Source organism: Zonotrichia leucophrys, chromosome 29 (assembly GCF_028769735.1).
Source record: "Zonotrichia leucophrys gambelii isolate GWCS_2022_RI chromosome 29, RI_Zleu_2.0, whole genome shotgun sequence".
Classification (NCBI taxonomy): domain Eukaryota; kingdom Metazoa; phylum Chordata; class Aves; order Passeriformes; family Passerellidae; genus Zonotrichia; species Zonotrichia leucophrys.
The window spans coordinates 808,038-825,483 of record NC_088198.1 but is presented as its reverse complement, the minus strand read 5'-3'; the positions used below and the strand labels follow the sequence as shown (position 1 = coordinate 825,483).

The 17,446-nt window shown below is 69.9% G+C and overlaps 1 protein-coding gene across 2 annotated transcripts; it reads left to right on the top strand.

Moving 5' to 3' along the window:
- Positions 1 to 848: 848 nt before the first annotated feature.
- On the top strand, positions 849 to 15,900 carry B4GALNT1 (beta-1,4-N-acetyl-galactosaminyltransferase 1). Of its 2 annotated transcripts, XM_064734895.1 has the most exons (13): positions 849 to 972; positions 1,370 to 1,434; positions 4,315 to 4,522; positions 5,768 to 5,950; positions 6,488 to 6,594; positions 7,048 to 7,085; positions 7,359 to 7,539; positions 8,220 to 8,357; positions 9,899 to 10,086; positions 11,969 to 12,109; positions 13,180 to 13,417; positions 14,329 to 14,571; positions 14,606 to 15,900. In XM_064734895.1, exons 3-12 carry the CDS (start codon positions 4,320 to 4,322, stop codon positions 14,541 to 14,543), a joined length of 1,632 nt encoding a protein of 543 aa, XP_064590965.1. In that variant the 5' UTR covers positions 849 to 972; positions 1,370 to 1,434; positions 4,315 to 4,319; the 3' UTR covers positions 14,544 to 14,571; positions 14,606 to 15,900. The 2 variants fall into 2 exon arrangements, with proteins under 2 accessions (XP_064590965.1, XP_064590964.1); XM_064734894.1 differs by having other exon boundaries at positions 14,329 to 15,899.
- The last annotated feature ends 1,546 nt before the right edge of the window (positions 15,901 to 17,446 follow it).

Below are 17,446 nucleotides of genomic sequence, written 5' to 3'. Positions count from 1 at the left end.
CAGCGGCGATTGGCCGGAGCCCGCGCGGGCGGCAGCCAATGGCGAGGCGGGGCGCGGCCGGCCGCGATGACGTAAGGTCTGGCGGATTCCCATTGGCCGAGCGGGATGCAGGCGATCCCTGCACGCTGATTGGCTGAGAGCACCGAGCATCCCGGGGGGATCACGTGATTACCGGAGCCGGGAGGGGCGGGCGGGGACCCCGAGCGAGCGGGGCCGGCCCCGGCGCCATCTCCCGGCCCTGGAGCCCCTCTGCTGCCCGGTCTGCTCCTGACCGCGCCCAAACCCCTCCGAGCGCCCCGGGATTCCAGAGACCCTCGGGACCCCTGAGTCCCCCGGAACCCCTGAGCTTTTAGGACCCCTAGGCCCCCCACGACCCCTCAGCCCCATCAGGTCCCCTGAGCCCCCAGGACCCCTCAGCCCTTTAGGACTCCTCAGCCCCCCGGGACCCTTCAGTCCCCCAGGATCCCTGAGACCCCCGGGACCCCTGAGACCCTCAGGATCCCTGAACTCCCCTGGACCCCTGAGCCTCCCAAGACGCCTCATCCCCCCAGGACCCCTCAGCCCTTTAGGAACCCTGAGCCCCCCGGGACCCCCTCCGCGCTCCTTCCCCCCCCGGCAGCCCCCCGAGTCTCCCCATCCCCCCAGCTCCGAGTCCCGCCCCCTCCCGGTGCCGGCCGAGCCCGGGCCGGGCCCCCCCGCGCCCCCGGTCAATGGGGCCGTTGTGCGCCCCGCGCGTGGGCACAAAGCTCGGCCTGAGGCCGCCGCACCGAGGGGGCTGATCCCGGCCCGACCCCCCCCCCCGCCCCCCCCCCCCTGTCCGCCGCCTCCCCCCCCCCCCCAGCCTCGCCCCGCCCCTCCCGGGGCTGCGGCGGTGCCGTTCCACACCGGGGCCGCCGGGGGCGCCCTCGCCGCCCGCTCCGGTGCCGGTGCCGCTTGCGGCCGCGGAGCGCCGGGATCCGCCAGCGGAGCCAGGTAGGGCCGGGGCCGCTCCTGTCGCGACGTGTCGCGATGGGGGTGGATGGATGGCACCTGCCGTGGCCCTGTCGCGGCTGCGACATCGCCGCTTCTCCCCCCAGACACCCCCAGACTTTGCATCCCCCCCGGCATCCCCCGCATCCCCCGAACAGCCCCAGCCCCCCCTGAGCCCCGCATCCCCCGAGCCCCCCCCGGTACCCCCAGGCCCCTCCCTGCCCCCCCCCGAGCCCCCCCTGGCACCCCCAGCCCCTCCCACGTCACGGCTGCCCCGGCCCTGCCTTTGGGGGAGCCCCGGGGGGGGCGGGGGCGGCCCCGGTGCGGCCACGCCCGGGGGGGGCCGGGGGCGATCCCGGGCTGTGCCCCCCCCGCCCCGACACCGTGCCCGTGTCCCCAGGCCGGAGCTGCGGGGGCAGAGCCATGAGGGAGGGCTGAGCCCCCCGGAGCTGCGCCCACCCCCAGGTGAGGGCACGGGGGCACTGGGGGAACTGGGGGGACTGGGAGGACTGGGGCCACTGGGGGAATTGGGGGCACTTGGAGAATTGGGGGCACTGGGAGGACTGGGAAAACTGGGAGATATTGGGAACACTGGGAGAACTGGGAGCACTGGGAGAATTGGGGGCACTGGTTTGCACTGGGAGAACTGGGAGAATTGAGAGCACTGGGAGCACTGGGAGAACTGGGAAGGGATGGGGGGGTCCGAGCACAGCAGAAAGGGGACACTGGGGGGGCACTGGGATAAACTGGGAGCACTGGGAAACGCTGGAGGCAGAGCAGGGACTGAGGGATGGTGCACGGCACTGGCGGCACTGGTTTGTACTGGGAATCACTGGGAGGTGCTGTGGGCACTGGTTTGTACTGGGAGTTCCTGGGGAGCTCTGTGGGCACTGGTTTGTACTGGGAATCACTGGGAGGTGCTGTGGGCACTGGTTTGTACTGGAAATCACTGGGAGGTGCTGTGGGCACTGGTTTGTACTGGGAGTTCCTGGGGAGTTCTGTGGGCACTGGTTTATACTGGGAATCACTGGGAGGTGCCGTGGGCACTGGTTTGTACTGGGAGGAGTTGGGCTGTACTGGGGGCACTGGGGGGGACTGGGCTGTACTGGGGGCACTGGGGGGGACTGGGCTGTACTGGGGGCACTGGGGGGGACTGGGCTGTACTTGGGGGGGGGCACTGGGGGCACTGGATAAACTGGGAGCACTGGGAAACGCTGGAGGCAGAGCAGGGACTGAGGGATGGTGCACGGCACTGGCGGCACTGGTTTGTACTGGGAATCACTGGGAGGTGCTGTGGGCACTGGTTTGTACTGGGAGGAGTTGGGCTGTACTGGGGGCACTGGGGGGGGCTGGGCTGTACTGGGGGGCACTGGGAGGGACTGGGCTGTACTGGGGGCACTGGGGGGGACTGGGCTGTACTGGGGGGGACTGGGATAAACTGGGAGCACTGGGAAACGCTGGAGGCAGAGCAGGGACTGAGGGATGGTGCACGGCACTGGCGGCACTGGTTTGTACTGGGAATCACTGGGAAGTGCTGTGGGCACTGGTTTGTACTGGGAGGAGTTGGGTTGTACTGGGGGGCACTGGGTGGGGGCTGGGCTGTACTGGGGGGCACTGGGGGGGACTGGGCTGTACTGGGGGGCACTGGGGGGCACTGGGAGGGACTGGGGGACACTGGTGACGCTGCTGTCACTGGGAGGGGCTGGGTTGTGGTGGGCTGTACTGGGGGCACTGGGAGGGGCTGGTTTGTACTGGGGGCACTGGGGGGGACTGGGCTGTACTGGGAGGGGCTGGGTTGTGCTGGGGGGCACTGGGGGGGGCTGGGCTGTACTGGGGGGCACTGGGGGGGGCTGGGCTGTACTGGGGGCACTGGGGGGGGCTGGGTTGTGGTGGGGGGGGCTGGGCTGTACTGGGGGGCACTGGGAGGGACTGGGCTGTACTGGGGCCACTGGTGACGCTGCTGTCACTGGGAGGCTCCGGGCGTCACTGGGAGGAGCTGGGAGGGGCTGGGTTGCCCTGGTGACACTGGGGACACTGAGAGGAGCTGGCCTGCCCTGGGGGCACTGGTGACACTGGGGGCCCCGGGGGGCACTGGGGGCACTGGGAGGGGCTGGCTCAGCCCGGGGGCACCGGGGGGGCACCGGGGGGGCACTGGGAGGGGTTGGGTTGTACTGGGGGTCACTGGGAGGGTCTGGCTCGCCCCGCGGGGGGCCTGGTGACCCTATCCCTGTCCCCAGGAAGGATGTGGGGGTCCCTGCAGTGACACTGGGGGGCACTGGGGGTCCCTGTGGTGACACTGGTGACACTGGGTGTCCCTGCAGTGACCCCGGTGTCCCCCTGTCCCCAGGCAGGATGTGGAGGTCCCTGCAGTGCCCCTGGTGACACTGGTGTCCCCGTCCCTGTCCCCAGGCAGGATGCGGGGGGCGCAGCGGTGACACTGGGTGTTATTGGGGGTCCTCCTGTCCCAGTGCCCCTGGTGACCCCGGTGTCCCTGTCCCCCTCAGACAGGATGCTGGGGGCGCAGCAGTGACACTGGTGACACTGGGGGTCTCTGTGGGTCCCTGCAGTGACCCTGGTATCCCCCTGTCCCCAGGCAGGATGCGGGGGGCGCAGCAGTGCCCCTGGTGACACCGGTGTCCCTGTCCCCCTCAGGCAGGATGCAGGGGGCGCAGCGGTGACACTGGCTGTTATTGGGGGTCCCTGTCCCAGTGACACTGGTAACCCCGGTGTCCCTGTCCCCAGGCAGGATGTGGGGGTCCCTGCAGTGACACTGGGGGGCACTGGGGGTCCCTGTGGTGACACTGGGTGTCCCTGCAGTGACCCTGGTGTCCCCCTGTCCCCAGGCAGGATGCGGGGGACGCAGCGGTGACACTGGCTGCTATTGGGGGTCCCTGTCCCAATGCCCCTGGTGACCCCGGTGTCCCTGTCCCCAGGCAGGATGTGGAGGTCCCTGCAGTGCCCCGGGTGACACCGGTGTCCCCCTGTCCCCAGGCAGGATGCGGAGGGCGCAGCGGGGACACTGGGTGTTATTGGGGGGTCCCTGTCCCGGTGACACCGGTGACCCTGCAGTGCCCCTGGTGACCCTGGTGTCCCTGTCCCCCTCAGGCAGGATGCGGGGGGCACAGAGGTGACACTGGTGACACTGGGTGTCCCTGCAGTGACCCTGGTGTCCCCCTGTCCCCAGGCAGGATGCGGGGGGCACAGTGGTGACACTGGTGACACTGGGTGTCCCTGCAGTGACCCCGGTGTCCCTGTCCCCCCCAGGCAGGATGCGGGGGGCGCAGCGGTGACACTGGTGACACTGGTGGCACTGGTGACACTGGGTGTCCCCGTCCCTGTCCCCAGGCAGGATGCGGGGGGCGCAGCGGGCTCTGTGCCTGCTGCTGCTGGCCTCGGCCTCGCTGGCCGCGCTGCTCCTGCACCTCTGGGCCCCCAAGGGCCCCCCCAGCGTGGATCTGCGCCGCCCCCCCCCCGAGCGGCTGCCGCCCCCCCCGGGGCCCCCCGGCCGCGCCTACCCCCACGTGCCCTTCCGGGTCAAGGAGGAGGTCATGGAGTAAGGAGGGGCACCCAAGGGTGGGGGGCACCCAGGGGTGGGGGGGGCAGTGGGGGGTACACAAGGGTGGGGGGCACTGGGAGGGTGGCACTTGCAGGGTGGGGGTATCCAAGGATGGGGGCACCGGGAGGGCACTCGAGGGTGGGGGCACGCAAGGGTACCCAAGAGTGGGGGGCACCCAGGGGTGGGGTGCACCGGGAGGTTGGGGGGCACCGGGGGAGCACTCAAGGGTGGGGGCACTCAAAGATGGGGGGCACCGAGAGGGTGGGGGGCACCGGGGAGGTACCCAAGGGTGGGGGCACCGAGAGGGTGGCACCTGCGGGGTGGGGGCACCCAAGGGTGGAGGCATCGGGGGCATGGGGCCTGGGAACCCCGGGGCTGGGGCATGGCAGCGAGGGGGGTACCCAAGGGTGGGGGTACCCAAGGGTGGGGGCACCGAGAGGATGGCACCTGCAGGCTGGAGGTACTCAAGGGTGGGGGGCACCCAAGGGTGGGGGGCACCCATGGTTTGGGGCCTGGGAACCCCTGGGCTGGGGCATGGTTGGGGAGGGGTACCCAAGGATGGGGGTACCCAAGGATGGGGGTACCCAAGGATGGCGTACTCGGGGCTGAGGGCACCCCAGGACGGGGCTGTGGCTCCCAGGGGGCACCCGTGGGTGGGGGCACCTAAAAATGGGAGCACCCCGGGGTGGGTGTTGGGGGCACCTGGGGAAGGGCGATGGGCGGTGCCAAAGGCGGTGCCAGGGGGGTCAGGGCTGGGGGGGGCGGCAGGGGGTGCCAGGGCGGTGCCATGCAGGGGACGGGAGGTGCCAGGGTGGTGCCAGGGCGGTGCCATGCAGGGACAAGGAGGGACAGGACGTTCCAGGGCCATGACACGCGGGAACGAGAGGTGCCAGGGCAGTGACACACAGCGACAGGCAGGGACAGGAGGTGCCAGGGCGGTGCCAGGGCGGTGCCAGGGCAGTGACACGTGGGGACAGGCAGGGACAGGAGGTGCCAGGGCAGTGCCCCATGGGGACAGGAGGTGCCAAGGCAGTGCCAGGGCGGTGCCACGCAGAGATAGGCAGTGACAGGAGGTGCCAGGGTGGCACCAGGGCGGTGCCAGCGGGGACAGGGATGGATAGGAGGTGCCAGGGCGGTGCCAGGGCGGTGCCCCATGGGGACAGGAGGTGCCAGGGCGGTGCCGCTCCCCGTGTCGCGGCTCTGTCGCCGCTGCTGTCGGTGCCAGCGGCCCTGTCGCGACAGGCTGCTGCCCAGGAACGGCTGCTCGTGCGAGGCGGAGGCCGAGGCGGGGCTGGCGCTGCCGCTGCACCGGCGCCTCTTCGGGCCCGGCCCGGCGGGGCTCGACTTCGCCAGCGCCTTCAGCCCCGGGGAGCGGCCGCGGCAGCTGCGGGAGCGGGAGCGCGAGTACCGCAACTACCGGAACCGGTGAGCGCAACCGGGAGCGGCCCCCGGGCATCAGAGAGCGGGAGGGACCCCCGAGACTCAACGCGGGAGAAACCCCCAGGAATCAGAGCGGGAGGGACCCCTGGGATTCAGCCCAGGAGCGACCACCGAGACTCAACCCGGGAGCGACCCCCGGGGCTCAAAACCGGAGCGACCCCCGGGGCTGAGAGCGGGAGAGACCCCCAGGATTCAGCCCAAGAGCGACCCCCGGGGCTCAGCTCGGGAGGGACCCCCGGGCTCAGAGCAGGAGAGACCCCCGGGACCCAGAGGGGAGGGACCCCTGGGATTCAGCCCAGGACCGATCCCCGGGACTCAGAACGGGAGCGACCCCCGGGGCTGAGAGCGGGAGGGACCCCCGGGACTCAACCCAGAAGCGACCCCCGGGGCACCGCGGGACCCCTCGCCCAGCACGGGGCGAGGCTGGGACCCCTTGTCTGGGTGTGGGACCCCCCGGGACCCTCTGGCTGGGTGTGGGACCCCGGGGACCCCCCGTTTGAAGCTCCGGTGCCCCCCCCGCAGGGTGCAGACCCCCGCGGACCGGCTGCTGATCGTCCCGGCCAACTCCCCGCTGGAGTACCCGGCGCAGGGGGTGGAGGTGCGGCCGCTGCAGACGGTGCTGGTGCCCGGTGAGGGTCAAGGAGGGGGGCACGGGGATGGGCACGGGGCTGGGGGCACCGGGTCAGGGAGGGGGGCACGGGGAGGGCACAGGATGGGGAAACCGGGGGGTGTGGGAGCTCCTCCCCGTGCCCCCCAGTTCCCCCAGTAGAATAGCACAGGGTTGGGGGGACACGGGGATGGGGGGCACCGGGTCAAGGAGGGGGGCATGAGGGTGGTGGGCACAGGATGGGGGAACCGTGGGGGGTGTGGGAGCTCCTCCCAGTGTCCCCAGTGCCTCCCAGTTCCCCCAGTGTCCCTTGGTGCCCCCCAGTACAACAGCACAGGGTCGGGGAGGGGCATGGGGATGGGGGGGGGGGACACGGGGTAGGGGGGACCCCCGGGTGGCTCTGAGGGGGGGTCACGGTCAGGGGGTCCCTGCGGGGTCTCCCGGCCTCACCCCCGTTTCCCGCCCTCCCCCCCAGGGCTCAGCCTGCAGGCGCCGGCCAGGAACAGGTACCAGGTGAGGGCGGGGGGGGGCACGGGGAGGGCGGGGAGGGGCGGGGCTTGACTGGAATGGGCGTGGCTTGACTGGAAACGGGCGGGGCGTGCTGGAAACAGGCGTGGCCTGGCCGCTCTGTGGGCGTGGCCTGCCCCCTCTATGGGCGTGGCTATGGGGTGGGCGGGGCCGTGGAGGGGCCGGGCCGGGTTTGTCGCGCACCCCTTCCCCACCGTGCGCCCCCTCCCCGTTTTTGGGGGTCCCTGCCGGGCCCCCCCCGTGACGTACCGCCCCCAGGTGAACCTGACGGCCTCGCTGGGGACGCTGGCGGTGGCGGCCGAGGTGGAGGGCGTGGCGCTGCGGGGGGAGGGGCAGCCGCACCTGTCCTTGGCCGCCGCCCACCTGGACCACCTGAACCGGCAGCTGCAGTTCGTGACCTACACCAACACCCAGTTCCACCCCGACACCGCCGACATCGGTGCGTACGGGGGGCTCGGCCCGGGGGCACCGGCACCCCCAGAACCTTGGGACCCCCCGGACCCCGGCGCTCTTGGCACCCCCAACGACCCCCGGACCCCCGAGCCCCTCTGGTTGCCCTGGATGCCCAATTCCCCCCGTCACCCCCGGCTCCCCGATGCCCACAGGGACACTCGTGGGATCCCTGATACCCACAGGGACACTCGGGGTATCCCCAATGACCACAGGGACACCCCCGAATCCACAATGCCCACAGGGACACGCGTGTGACCCTCAATGACACCCCCGGAGCCCTGATACCCACAGGGACACTCGGGGTACCCTCAATGCCCTCAGGGACACTCGGGGGATCCCTGGGACACTCGGGGTACCCCCAATGGCACAGGGACACCCCGGGATCCCCAATGCCCACGGGGACACTCGTGGGACCCCCCAACACCCACAGGGACACTCGGGGTACACCCACTGCCCACAAGGACACTCGCGGTACCCCCGATGCCCCTGTCGTTCCCCGTGTCCCTCGGTGTCCCCCGCACCCGGCAATCCCCGCCTGCCCCCGTGCTCCCGATGCCCCCCAGTGCCCCCCATACCCCCTCGCCCCCCGTGCCCCCCGCTCCCCTGATGCCCCTGATGCCCCCCGTGCCCCCGGTGCCCCGTGCCCAGCCGCCGCTCCCCCTGCAGTGCAGTTCTCCACCGACGGTCACTCCGCCGCCTTCGCCATCCGCATCCGGCACCCGCCCACGCCCCGCCTGTACGGCCCGGGCAGCGCCGGCGACAGCGACGGCGACGGGGACGGGGACAGCGACAGCGGGGACGGGGGTGAGCACCGATACCGGCCTGGCCTGGCCCAGTGCTCCCAGCGCTCCCAGTGCCAGATTCTCAGTGCCCCCAGTGTTCCCAGTGCTCCCAGTGATCTCACAGCTTCCTCCCAGTGCCCCCAGTGCCAGATTCTCAGTGCTCCCAGTGCTCCCAGTGCTCCCATCCCGGCTCCTTGGGACAGTCCCAGTGCTCTCCGTGGGGATGTTCAGTGCTCCCAGTGCCCCCAGTGCCAGGATCCCAGTGTTCCCAATGCTCCCCAGTCCCCCCAGTCCCAGTGCTCCCAGTGGCAGAATCCCAGTGTTCCCTGTGCTCCCAGTTCCCCCAGTGCCAGGATCCCAGTGCTCCCAGTGCCCCCAGTGCCCTCAGTGCTCCCAGTGTTCCCAGTGCCAGGATCCCAGTGCTCCCAGTGCCCCCAGTGCCCTCAGTGCTCCCAGTGTTCCCAGAGGCAGAATCCCAGTGTTCCCAGTGCTCCCAGTGCCCCCAGTGCCAGGATCCCAGTGCTCCCAGTGCTCCCAGTGCTCCCAGTGCCAGGATCCCAGTGCTCCCAGTGCCCCCAGTGCTCCCAGTGTTCCCAGAGGCAGAATCCCAGTGTTCCCAGTGCTCCCAGTGCCCCCAGTGCCAGACTCCCAGTGCTCCCAGTGCTTCCATTGTTCCCAGTGTTCCCAGTGCCCCCAGTGCCAGGATCCCAGTGTTCCCAGTGCCCCCAGTGCCAGGATCCCAGTGCTCCCAGTGCTCCCAGTGCTGCAGACAGCTGGTTCTGCCGGTATCAGTGCCCCAGCCCTACCAGTGTTCCCAGTCCCAGTGTGGGAGCCCAGTCCTGCCAATGTGGGTGCTCAGTGCTCCCAGTTCAGGCTCCCAGTTCGGGCTTCCAGCCCCCCCCGTTCAGATCCCAGCCCCCCAGTTTAACTCCCAGCACTCCCAGTTCAGGCTCCCAGCACTCCCAGTGCTCTCAATTTGGCTCCCAGCATTCCCAGTTCGGGCTCCTAGCACTCCCAGCACTCCCAGTTCAGCTCCCAGCGCTCCCAGTCCCCCCAGTTCAGGTTCCCAGCACCCCCAGCCCCCCCAGCCCAGCTCCCAGTGCTCCCAGCGCTCCCAGTTCAGGCTCCCAGTCCCCCCAGTTCAGCTCCCAGTGCTCCCAGTTCAGGCTCCCAGCACTCCCCGCTCCCCCAGTTCGGGCTTCCAGCACTCCCAGTTCAGCTCCCAGCGCTCCCAGTCCCCCCAGTTCAGCTCCCAGTGCTCCCCACTCCTCCAAGTTCAGCTCCCAGCACCCCCAGCACTCCCAGTTCAGGCTGCCAGCGTTCCCAGTGCTCCCAGTTCAGGCTCCCAGCACTCCCAGCCCCCCCAGTTCAGGCTCCCAGCCCCCCCAGTTCAGGCTCCCAGTCCCCCCAGTTCAGCTCCCAGTGCTCCCAGTTCAGGTTCCCAGTGCTCCCAGTTCAGGCTCCCAGCACTCCCAGGCCCCCCAGTTCAGCTCCCAGTGCTCCCATTTCAGCTCCCAGTGCTCCCAGTTCAGGCCCAGTTCAGCTCCCCCCCCCCCCCCCCAGGGTACAACATCTCGGCGCTGGTGACCGTGGCCACCAAGACGTTCCTGCGCTATGACAAACTGCGCGGCCTCATCGCCAGCATCCGCCGCTTCTACCCCTCGGTCACCATCGTGGTGGCCGACGACAGCCAGAGACCCGAGCCCCTGGCAGGGCCACACCTGGAGCACTACCTCATGCCCTTCGGCAAGGTGCCACCCCCGCGGGGACACCGACAGGGACAGGGACAGGGGACACCCACAGGGGACAGTGGCAGGGACACCCGCAGGGGACAGGACAGAGGCAGGGGACAGGGGAGGGGGCACGGGAGGGGCAGGGACACCCCCAGGGGACAGGGGACACGGGAGGGTAGCAGGGACACGGCAGGGGACACCGGATGGGTAGGGACCCCCGCAGGGGACAGGGACACAGACAGGGGACAGGGGAGAGGACAGAGGAGGGGACAGGGACGCAGACAGCGGACACGGCAGGGGACAGAGGAGGGGGTGAGGAACCAGACAGGGGACATGGGACAGGCAGGGACCCCCGCAGGGGACAGGGGAGGGTGGCAGGGACCCAGACAGGGGACACGGCATGGTGGCAGGGCTGTGGGGACCCCAGACAGGGGACACAGCACGGGGCAGGGGAGGGGACACAGGATGGGCAGGGACACGGCAGGGGCAGAGACACCAGACAGGGGTTGTGGGATGGTGGCAGGGATGCCCACAGGGGACACGGGGGCTGGCAGAGCCATGTGGGACATGAGATGGTGGCAGGGACCCCAGACAGGTGACACAGGAGGGTGGCAGGACTGTGGGGACAGGGGACCCCCCCAGGGGACCCGGCAGGGCAGGGATCCAGACAGGGAACACAGGATGGTGGCAAGGGACACGGGAGGGTGGCAGGGCTGTGTGGGACATGGGAGGGTGGCAGGAGACACAGCAGGGGCAGGGACCCAGACTGGGGACAGGGGACATGCTGGGACAGCAGACAGGGGACGTGGGAGGGTGGCAGGGACACAGACAGGGGACACAGGAAGATGGCAGAGCCATGTGGGACACGAGAGAGTGGCAGGGACCTCAGACAGGGGACAGGGGATGGGCAGGGACCCCCACAGGGGACACGGGAGGGTGGCAGAGACCCACAGGGGACATGGGAGGGTGGCAGGGCTGTGGGGGCCCTGCAGGGGACACGGGGGCTGGCAGAGCCGTGTGGGACACGGGAGGGTGGCAGGGCTGTGTGGGACATGGAAGGGTGGGAGGGTCCCCAGACAGGGGACAGGGGATGGTGGCAGGGCTGCGGGGACCCCAGGGGCACAGAATGGTGGCAGGGACCCCAGACAGGGGACACGGGGGGCTGGCAAAGCCAAATGGGGCACATGAGAGGCTGGCATGAGTTGAGGTCCCCAAAAGGAGGGGACATGGAGGTCTGGGATGGCAGAGAGGGGGACACCAGGGACTGATGGGGCTGTGGCTCCCTGGGCGTGCCAGGGGGGGCTGGCAGGGTGGAGACCCCCAGGGAGGGGTGCCAGGGCAGGGTTGGCAGGGCGGGGGTCCCTGGGCATGGGGACAATGGGGAAGGGGGACATGGGAACCCTGTCAGAGCAGGGACACCCCAGAGAGATGGGGGGGACACATGAGGGGATGACAAAGTGACAGAACCCGGGGGGCTCGTGGGGGGTTGGCAGGGCTCGAGGGGCACGGGGGACAGGAGGGGACCCCGGGCATGGGGACATGGGGGGATCTTGGTGTTGGGCACAGGGGATCTGTTGGGGCTGGGGTCCCCAGGGAAGGACACACGGGCTCTGTCAGGCTCAGGGTGGCACCGTGGGCACACACGGGCTCTGTGAGGGCTCAGGGTGGCACCACGGACACACGGGCTCTGTCAGGGCTGTGGTACCCGGGCATGGGGCACACGGGGTCTGTCAGGCTCAGGGTGGCACCGCGGGCACGGGCTCTGTGAGGGCTCAGGGGGGCACACGGGCTCTGTCAGGGCTGTGGTACCCGGGCATGGGGCACACGGGCTCTGTCAGGGCTCAGGCTGGCACCGCGGGCACTGCGGCCGTGCCCGAGGCTCCGCGTTGCCCCCTGGCAGGGCTGGTTCGCCGGGAGGAACCTGGCGGTGTCGCAGGTGACCACCAAGTACGTGCTGTGGGTGGACGATGATTTCATCTTCACGGCCCGCACGCGGCTGGAGAAGCTCGTGGATGTGCTGGAGAGAACCAGCCTGGACCTGGTGCGGGCACGGCGGGCACTGGGGGGGTACAGGGGGCACGGGGATGGAAGGTACAGGGCACCAGGGGACATGGGGGGCACCAGGGAGGCTGCAGGGGGCACAGGGGGTGAGGGCACGAGGGGGTGCAGAGGGCACAGGGGGTGGAGAGTACGGGGGGGAGCTGCAGGGGCACGGGGGGCACCGGGGCTGGGGGCCACGGGAGGGCTGCAGGGGGCACGGGGGGTGAGGGGGCACCGGGAGCCACGGGGACACGAGGGCTGCACCGGGCACAGGGGAGGGCACGGGGGTACCACAGGCAGGTCCCTGTGGTCTGAGGGAGGGTCCTGTTTCCTGTGCCCGGCGGGGGTGGCAATGCCCAGGTTGGGGGTGGCAGTGGGGGTCTCAGTGCCCGGGTGGGGTTCGGGGGCTCTGGGTGCTCAGGTGCTGGCACAGCCCCAGCACAGCAGCCCCATCCCATCCCATCCCATCCCATCCCATCCCATCCCATCCCATCCCATCCCATCCCATCCCATCCCATCCCATCCCATCCCATCCCATCCATCCCATCCCATCCCATCCCATCCCACTGGTGGGCGATTCCAGGGGGTCCCTGCGTGTCCCGGGTGGTCCTGGGGGTCCCAGGTGCTCGCGGGCGCTCCCATGGGTCCCGGGCTGTCCCCGGTAGATCCCGGTGCTCCCGGGCTGTCCCGGGCAGTCCTGGTCGATCCCGGCGGTCCCGGGCGCTCCCGTGGGTCCCGGTGGTCCCTGGGGGTTCTGGGTGCCCACGGGCGGTCCGGGCGGTCCCAGGTGCTCCCGTAGATCCCGGGCTGTCCCGGGCATCCCTGGGGGTCCCCGTGGGTCCCGGGCGCTCCCGTGGGTCCCGGCCGATCTCGGTGGTCCCTGGGGGTCCCCGTGGGTCCCGAGCTGTACCGGGCGATCCCTGGGGTGTCCCGGGCAGTCCGGGTTGTCCCGGTGCTCCCGTGGGTCCCAGGCTGTCCCGGCCGCTCCCGGTCGATCCCGGTGCTCCCGTAGATCCCGGGTTGTCCCGGTGCTCCCGGTGCCCCCTCCCCAGCTCAGCCCCGCTCCCGCAGGTGGGCGGCGCGGTGCGGGAGATCACCGGTTACACCACCACGTACCGGCAGCGGCTGAGCGTGCGCGGCGGCGGCGCGGGCGGGGACTGCCTGCGGACCCGGCCCGGCTTCCACCACCGCCTCGCGGGCTTCCCGGCCTGCGTGGTCACCGACGGCGTGGTCAACTTCTTCCTGGCCCGCACCGACAAGGTGCGCCAGGTGGGCTTCGACCCCCGGCTGCGCCGCGTGGCGCACCTCGGTGAGCGCCGGGACACGGGGGACAGGGAGGGGCTGGGGGTGTCTGAGGGGGCTGGGGGTGTCTGAGGGGGCTGGGGGGTTTGGAGGGGCTGGGGGGGTCAATCTGAGGGGTGCCAGAGGGGTCTGGAGGTGTCCGAGGGGTCTGGGAGAGTCAATCTAAGGGAGTGCCTGAGGGGGCTGGGGGTGCCTGAGGGGGCTGGGGGTGTCTGAAGGGTTTGGGGGGTCTGGGGGTCAGTCTGAGGGGGTCCTGGAGGAGTCCTGGGGGTGCCCGAGGGGTCTGGGGATGCCTGAAGGGGCTGGGGGGTTTTGGGGGTCAGTCTAAGGGGGTCCCAGAGGAGTCTGGGGGTGCCCGAGGGGGCTGTGGGATCTGGGGGTCAGTCTAAGGGGATGCCAGGGGGGTCTCCGAGGGGGCTGGGGGTGTCTGAGGGGTCTGGTGGGTTTGGGGGGTCAATCAAAGAGAGTGCCTGAGGGGTCTGGGGGTCTCGAGGGGTCTGGGGGGTCTGGGGCTCAGTCTAAGGGGTCCCAGGGGGGTTCTGGGGGGCGCCAGGGTCCCAAGGAGTCTGGGGGGTCTGGGGCTCAGACTAACGGGGTCACTGGGGTACCCCCCAATTCAGGGGTCAGAGCTAAGCGGGGTGCTGGGGTCCCCCACGATGGGGTCAGGGGATCAGAGCTAAGGGGGGACAGTGGGATCCCCCCAAATCCAGGGGTCAGAGCTAAGAGGGGACAGTGGGATTCCCCACAATTTGGGGGGTCAGGGATAAGGGGCATGCTGGAGTCCCCCACAATTTGGGGGGTCAGAGCCAAGGGGGCGTCCCCCTCCATGTGTCCCCCCGGCATCAGGGTCAGCCCGGGGCACCCCAGGCCACCTCTGATCCCATTATTTTGGGGGTCCCCCCGTGCCCCCCTCCCCAGAATTCTTCATCGACGGCCTGGGGGTGCTGCACGTGGGCTCGTGCGAGGACGTGGTGGTGGATCACGCGTCCAAGCTGGCGCTGCCGTGGCGGCGCTCGGAGGGGGAGCGGCAGTACAACCGGTACCGGTACCCGGCCGCCCGCGACGACAGCGTGCGCCTCAAGCAGCGCCTCTTCTTCTTCAAGAACCGCTTCAAGTGCATGGCCGGCGACTAGCGGCGACACCGGGGCACCGGGACACCGGGCGGGGACACCGGGACACCGGGCGTGGTCACCAGGCGGGGACACCGGGGCCATCCCGGGGCTACCGGCGGGGACACCCTGAGGCCACCGGGGTTACCGGGCATGGTCACCAGGCGGGGCCACCCGGGAGTCACCCCGGAGCCACCGTGCAGGGACACCGGGCATGGTCACCAGGCGGGGCCACCGCTGACCAGCCCTGGGTGCCACCCCCGGGGAGGTGACAAGGAGGTGGCACCAGGTCACCACCCCCGGGGGGGTCACGGGACACGCCAAGGACATCGCTGACCCCCGGCCACCAGTCCTGGCCAACCCTGGGTGCCACCGGGCTGCTGGCACTGCGGTGGTGCCACCCCCAGAGGGGTGACAGGGGGGTGGCACAGAGTCACCACCCACAGGGGGGTCACGGGACACGCCAAGGACATCACTGACCCCCGGCCACCAGCGTGGGCCACATCGAGGGTCACTGCTGCTGGCCATGCCTGCGGTGTCCCCAGAGCTACCCCCAGGGCCACCAAGCCCAATGGGCCACCTCCTGTGGGCCACCCCTGGGGTGTCCCCAGAGCCACAAGCATGGCTGCTCCATGGTCACCCCCAGGGCCACCACTGCAATGTCCCCAGGGCCACAAGCGAGGGCCACTGGCCACATCTGGGTCACCCCCAGGGCCACCAAGCCCAATGGGCCACCTTCTATGGGCCACCCTGCGGTGTCCCCAGGGCCACAGCTGTGGGCCACCGGCCACAACCCCAGTGCCACTGACCCCAATGGGCCACCCCCAGGGCCACCAAGCCTGGGGCACCCCTGGGGTGGCTCTGCCCCCTTTGGCCACCCCACGGGCCACCACCCCCATCCCCGGCTGCCCTCGGGGTGCCCACAGGGCCACTGGGTGACACGGGGTGGCCACTGCCGCCATGGGCCTCCTCAAGGGTCACCCCCCATGGGCCACCACCTGTGGGACACCCCCAGGACACCCCCCCGCCCCGTGGCCACCCCCGGGGTCACCCCCAGGGCCACCACCGAGTGCCACCCCCCAGGGCCACTGCCATGGGCCACCCCCCAGTGCCACCACGCCGGTCCCCGTTGTCCCCCCGCCCCCCCGCGGTGTTTTTAGCTCTTTTGTACTTTGGGGAGGGGGGGTGATGGCGGGGTCGCACCGGGTCCCCTCCCCTCCCCCACCGTTGTCCCCTCTCCGTTTTCTACCGCCTGCCCCTCCCCCCGCTGCCGCCCGGGTTTTTGTGCCAAGTCTCGGCCCCTCCCCCCCCCCCGGGACCCCCGCGACCCCCGGGGTGGGTGGGGGAGGGGCTGGGGGAGGGGCTGCCCCCCCCCGCCCTTTTCTACCCAATGGATGGTGAGATTTTAACCAGTCCGAAACCGCCGGCCTCTGCTTGGGATGGGGGGAGGGGCTACGGGGTGGGAGGGGCTATGGGAGTGGAGGGAGGGGGCGGAGCTGTGTGATGGAGGCTATGGGATAGCAGGGTTTCAGTGGGAGGGCTATGGGTGGAGGACTTGAAAGGTGGGGGCTTTGAATGGGGCTGATTGGGCGGGGCTTTGGGGTGGGAGGGGCTATGGGGGTGGAAAGCTCTTTGGGTGGGAGGATTATTGAGGTAGGAGGGGCTTTGGGGATGGGAGGGGCTTTTGGCATGGGCGGGGCTATGAAGGTGGGAAGGGCTTTTTAGAGTGGGAGGGGCAGTGGGGTGGGAGGGGCAGTGGGGTGGGAGCTGGGATGGGAGGGCTTTGGTGGTGGGTAGTGCAGGCTATGATGAGTGGTATGAGGGGGGAGGTGCTTTAAGTGGGGGTTGGTGGCGGTTGTGTGAGGAGCTATGGGGTGGGAGGGCTATGAGTGGAGGGTAATAGAGTCTACATGGGGCTGGGGTATGTAGGCAGTGGGAGTGGCCAGGGTGTGCGATCAGTGGGTGTGGTCGGTGGGCGTGGCCAGTGGGTGCGGTTCCTCCTGGGCGTGGCCTTTGGTGAGGGGGGATTTTCACCAGGAATTCCCCTGGACCGCCCTCCCCCACCCAGCCCCCTCCAGGGTCCCTCCTGCCCTGGCAGGACACGGCAGGGACAGGGGACAGGGACAGGGACAGGGACAAGGGATAAGGACAGGGACAGAGCCACAGCAGGATGTGGGGACTGGTGGCACACAGAACAGGACATGGGAAGGGACACGCCACGGTCATGGACATGCCAGGGCCAAAGACAAGGGGACAATGGGACACATGGGGGACAAGGAGAGACCACTGACAGAGACATGGCATGGTGCACAGTGACAGAGCAGACAGGGATGTGACAGGGACAGACATGGGGTGGGCAGGGACACTCCAGGGACAGGGACACTGCTGGGACAGGGACATGCAGAGACAGGGACAGGAATAGGGACAGAGACAGGGCAGAGACAGGGACAGGGACACTCCAGGGCGCAGGCATGGACACACTGGGGACAAGGACGTGGCAGGAACATGGGCAGGGACAGGCAGGGACTGGGGCCACAGTGAAGGACAAGGACACGCCAGGACAGGGACAAGGACAAGGACACACAATGGACATGAGGCTGCGCACCCAGGGACAAGGACACAGCCCCTGAGGGAGCAAGGCCACAGCAGGGCTGCTGTTGGGCCACCCTGCAGCCACTCCTGAGTGACCCATGGGGCTGCCAAGGTGATGTCGCTGTCCCCCCTCCCAAACCTGTCCCTGGGGGCTCCTGGGACGTCACCCTGTGTCTCCCTGGCTGTGTCCCATCCAAGCCATTGCAATGTCCCCATTCTATGTCCTGGCCTGCCTTTGTCCCACCCCACTGTCCCAACCCCAGTGACCCATCCCTGGTGTCCCATACCAATGTCCCAGTGACCATCCTGGTGGTGACCACTTAATGTCTCTATCC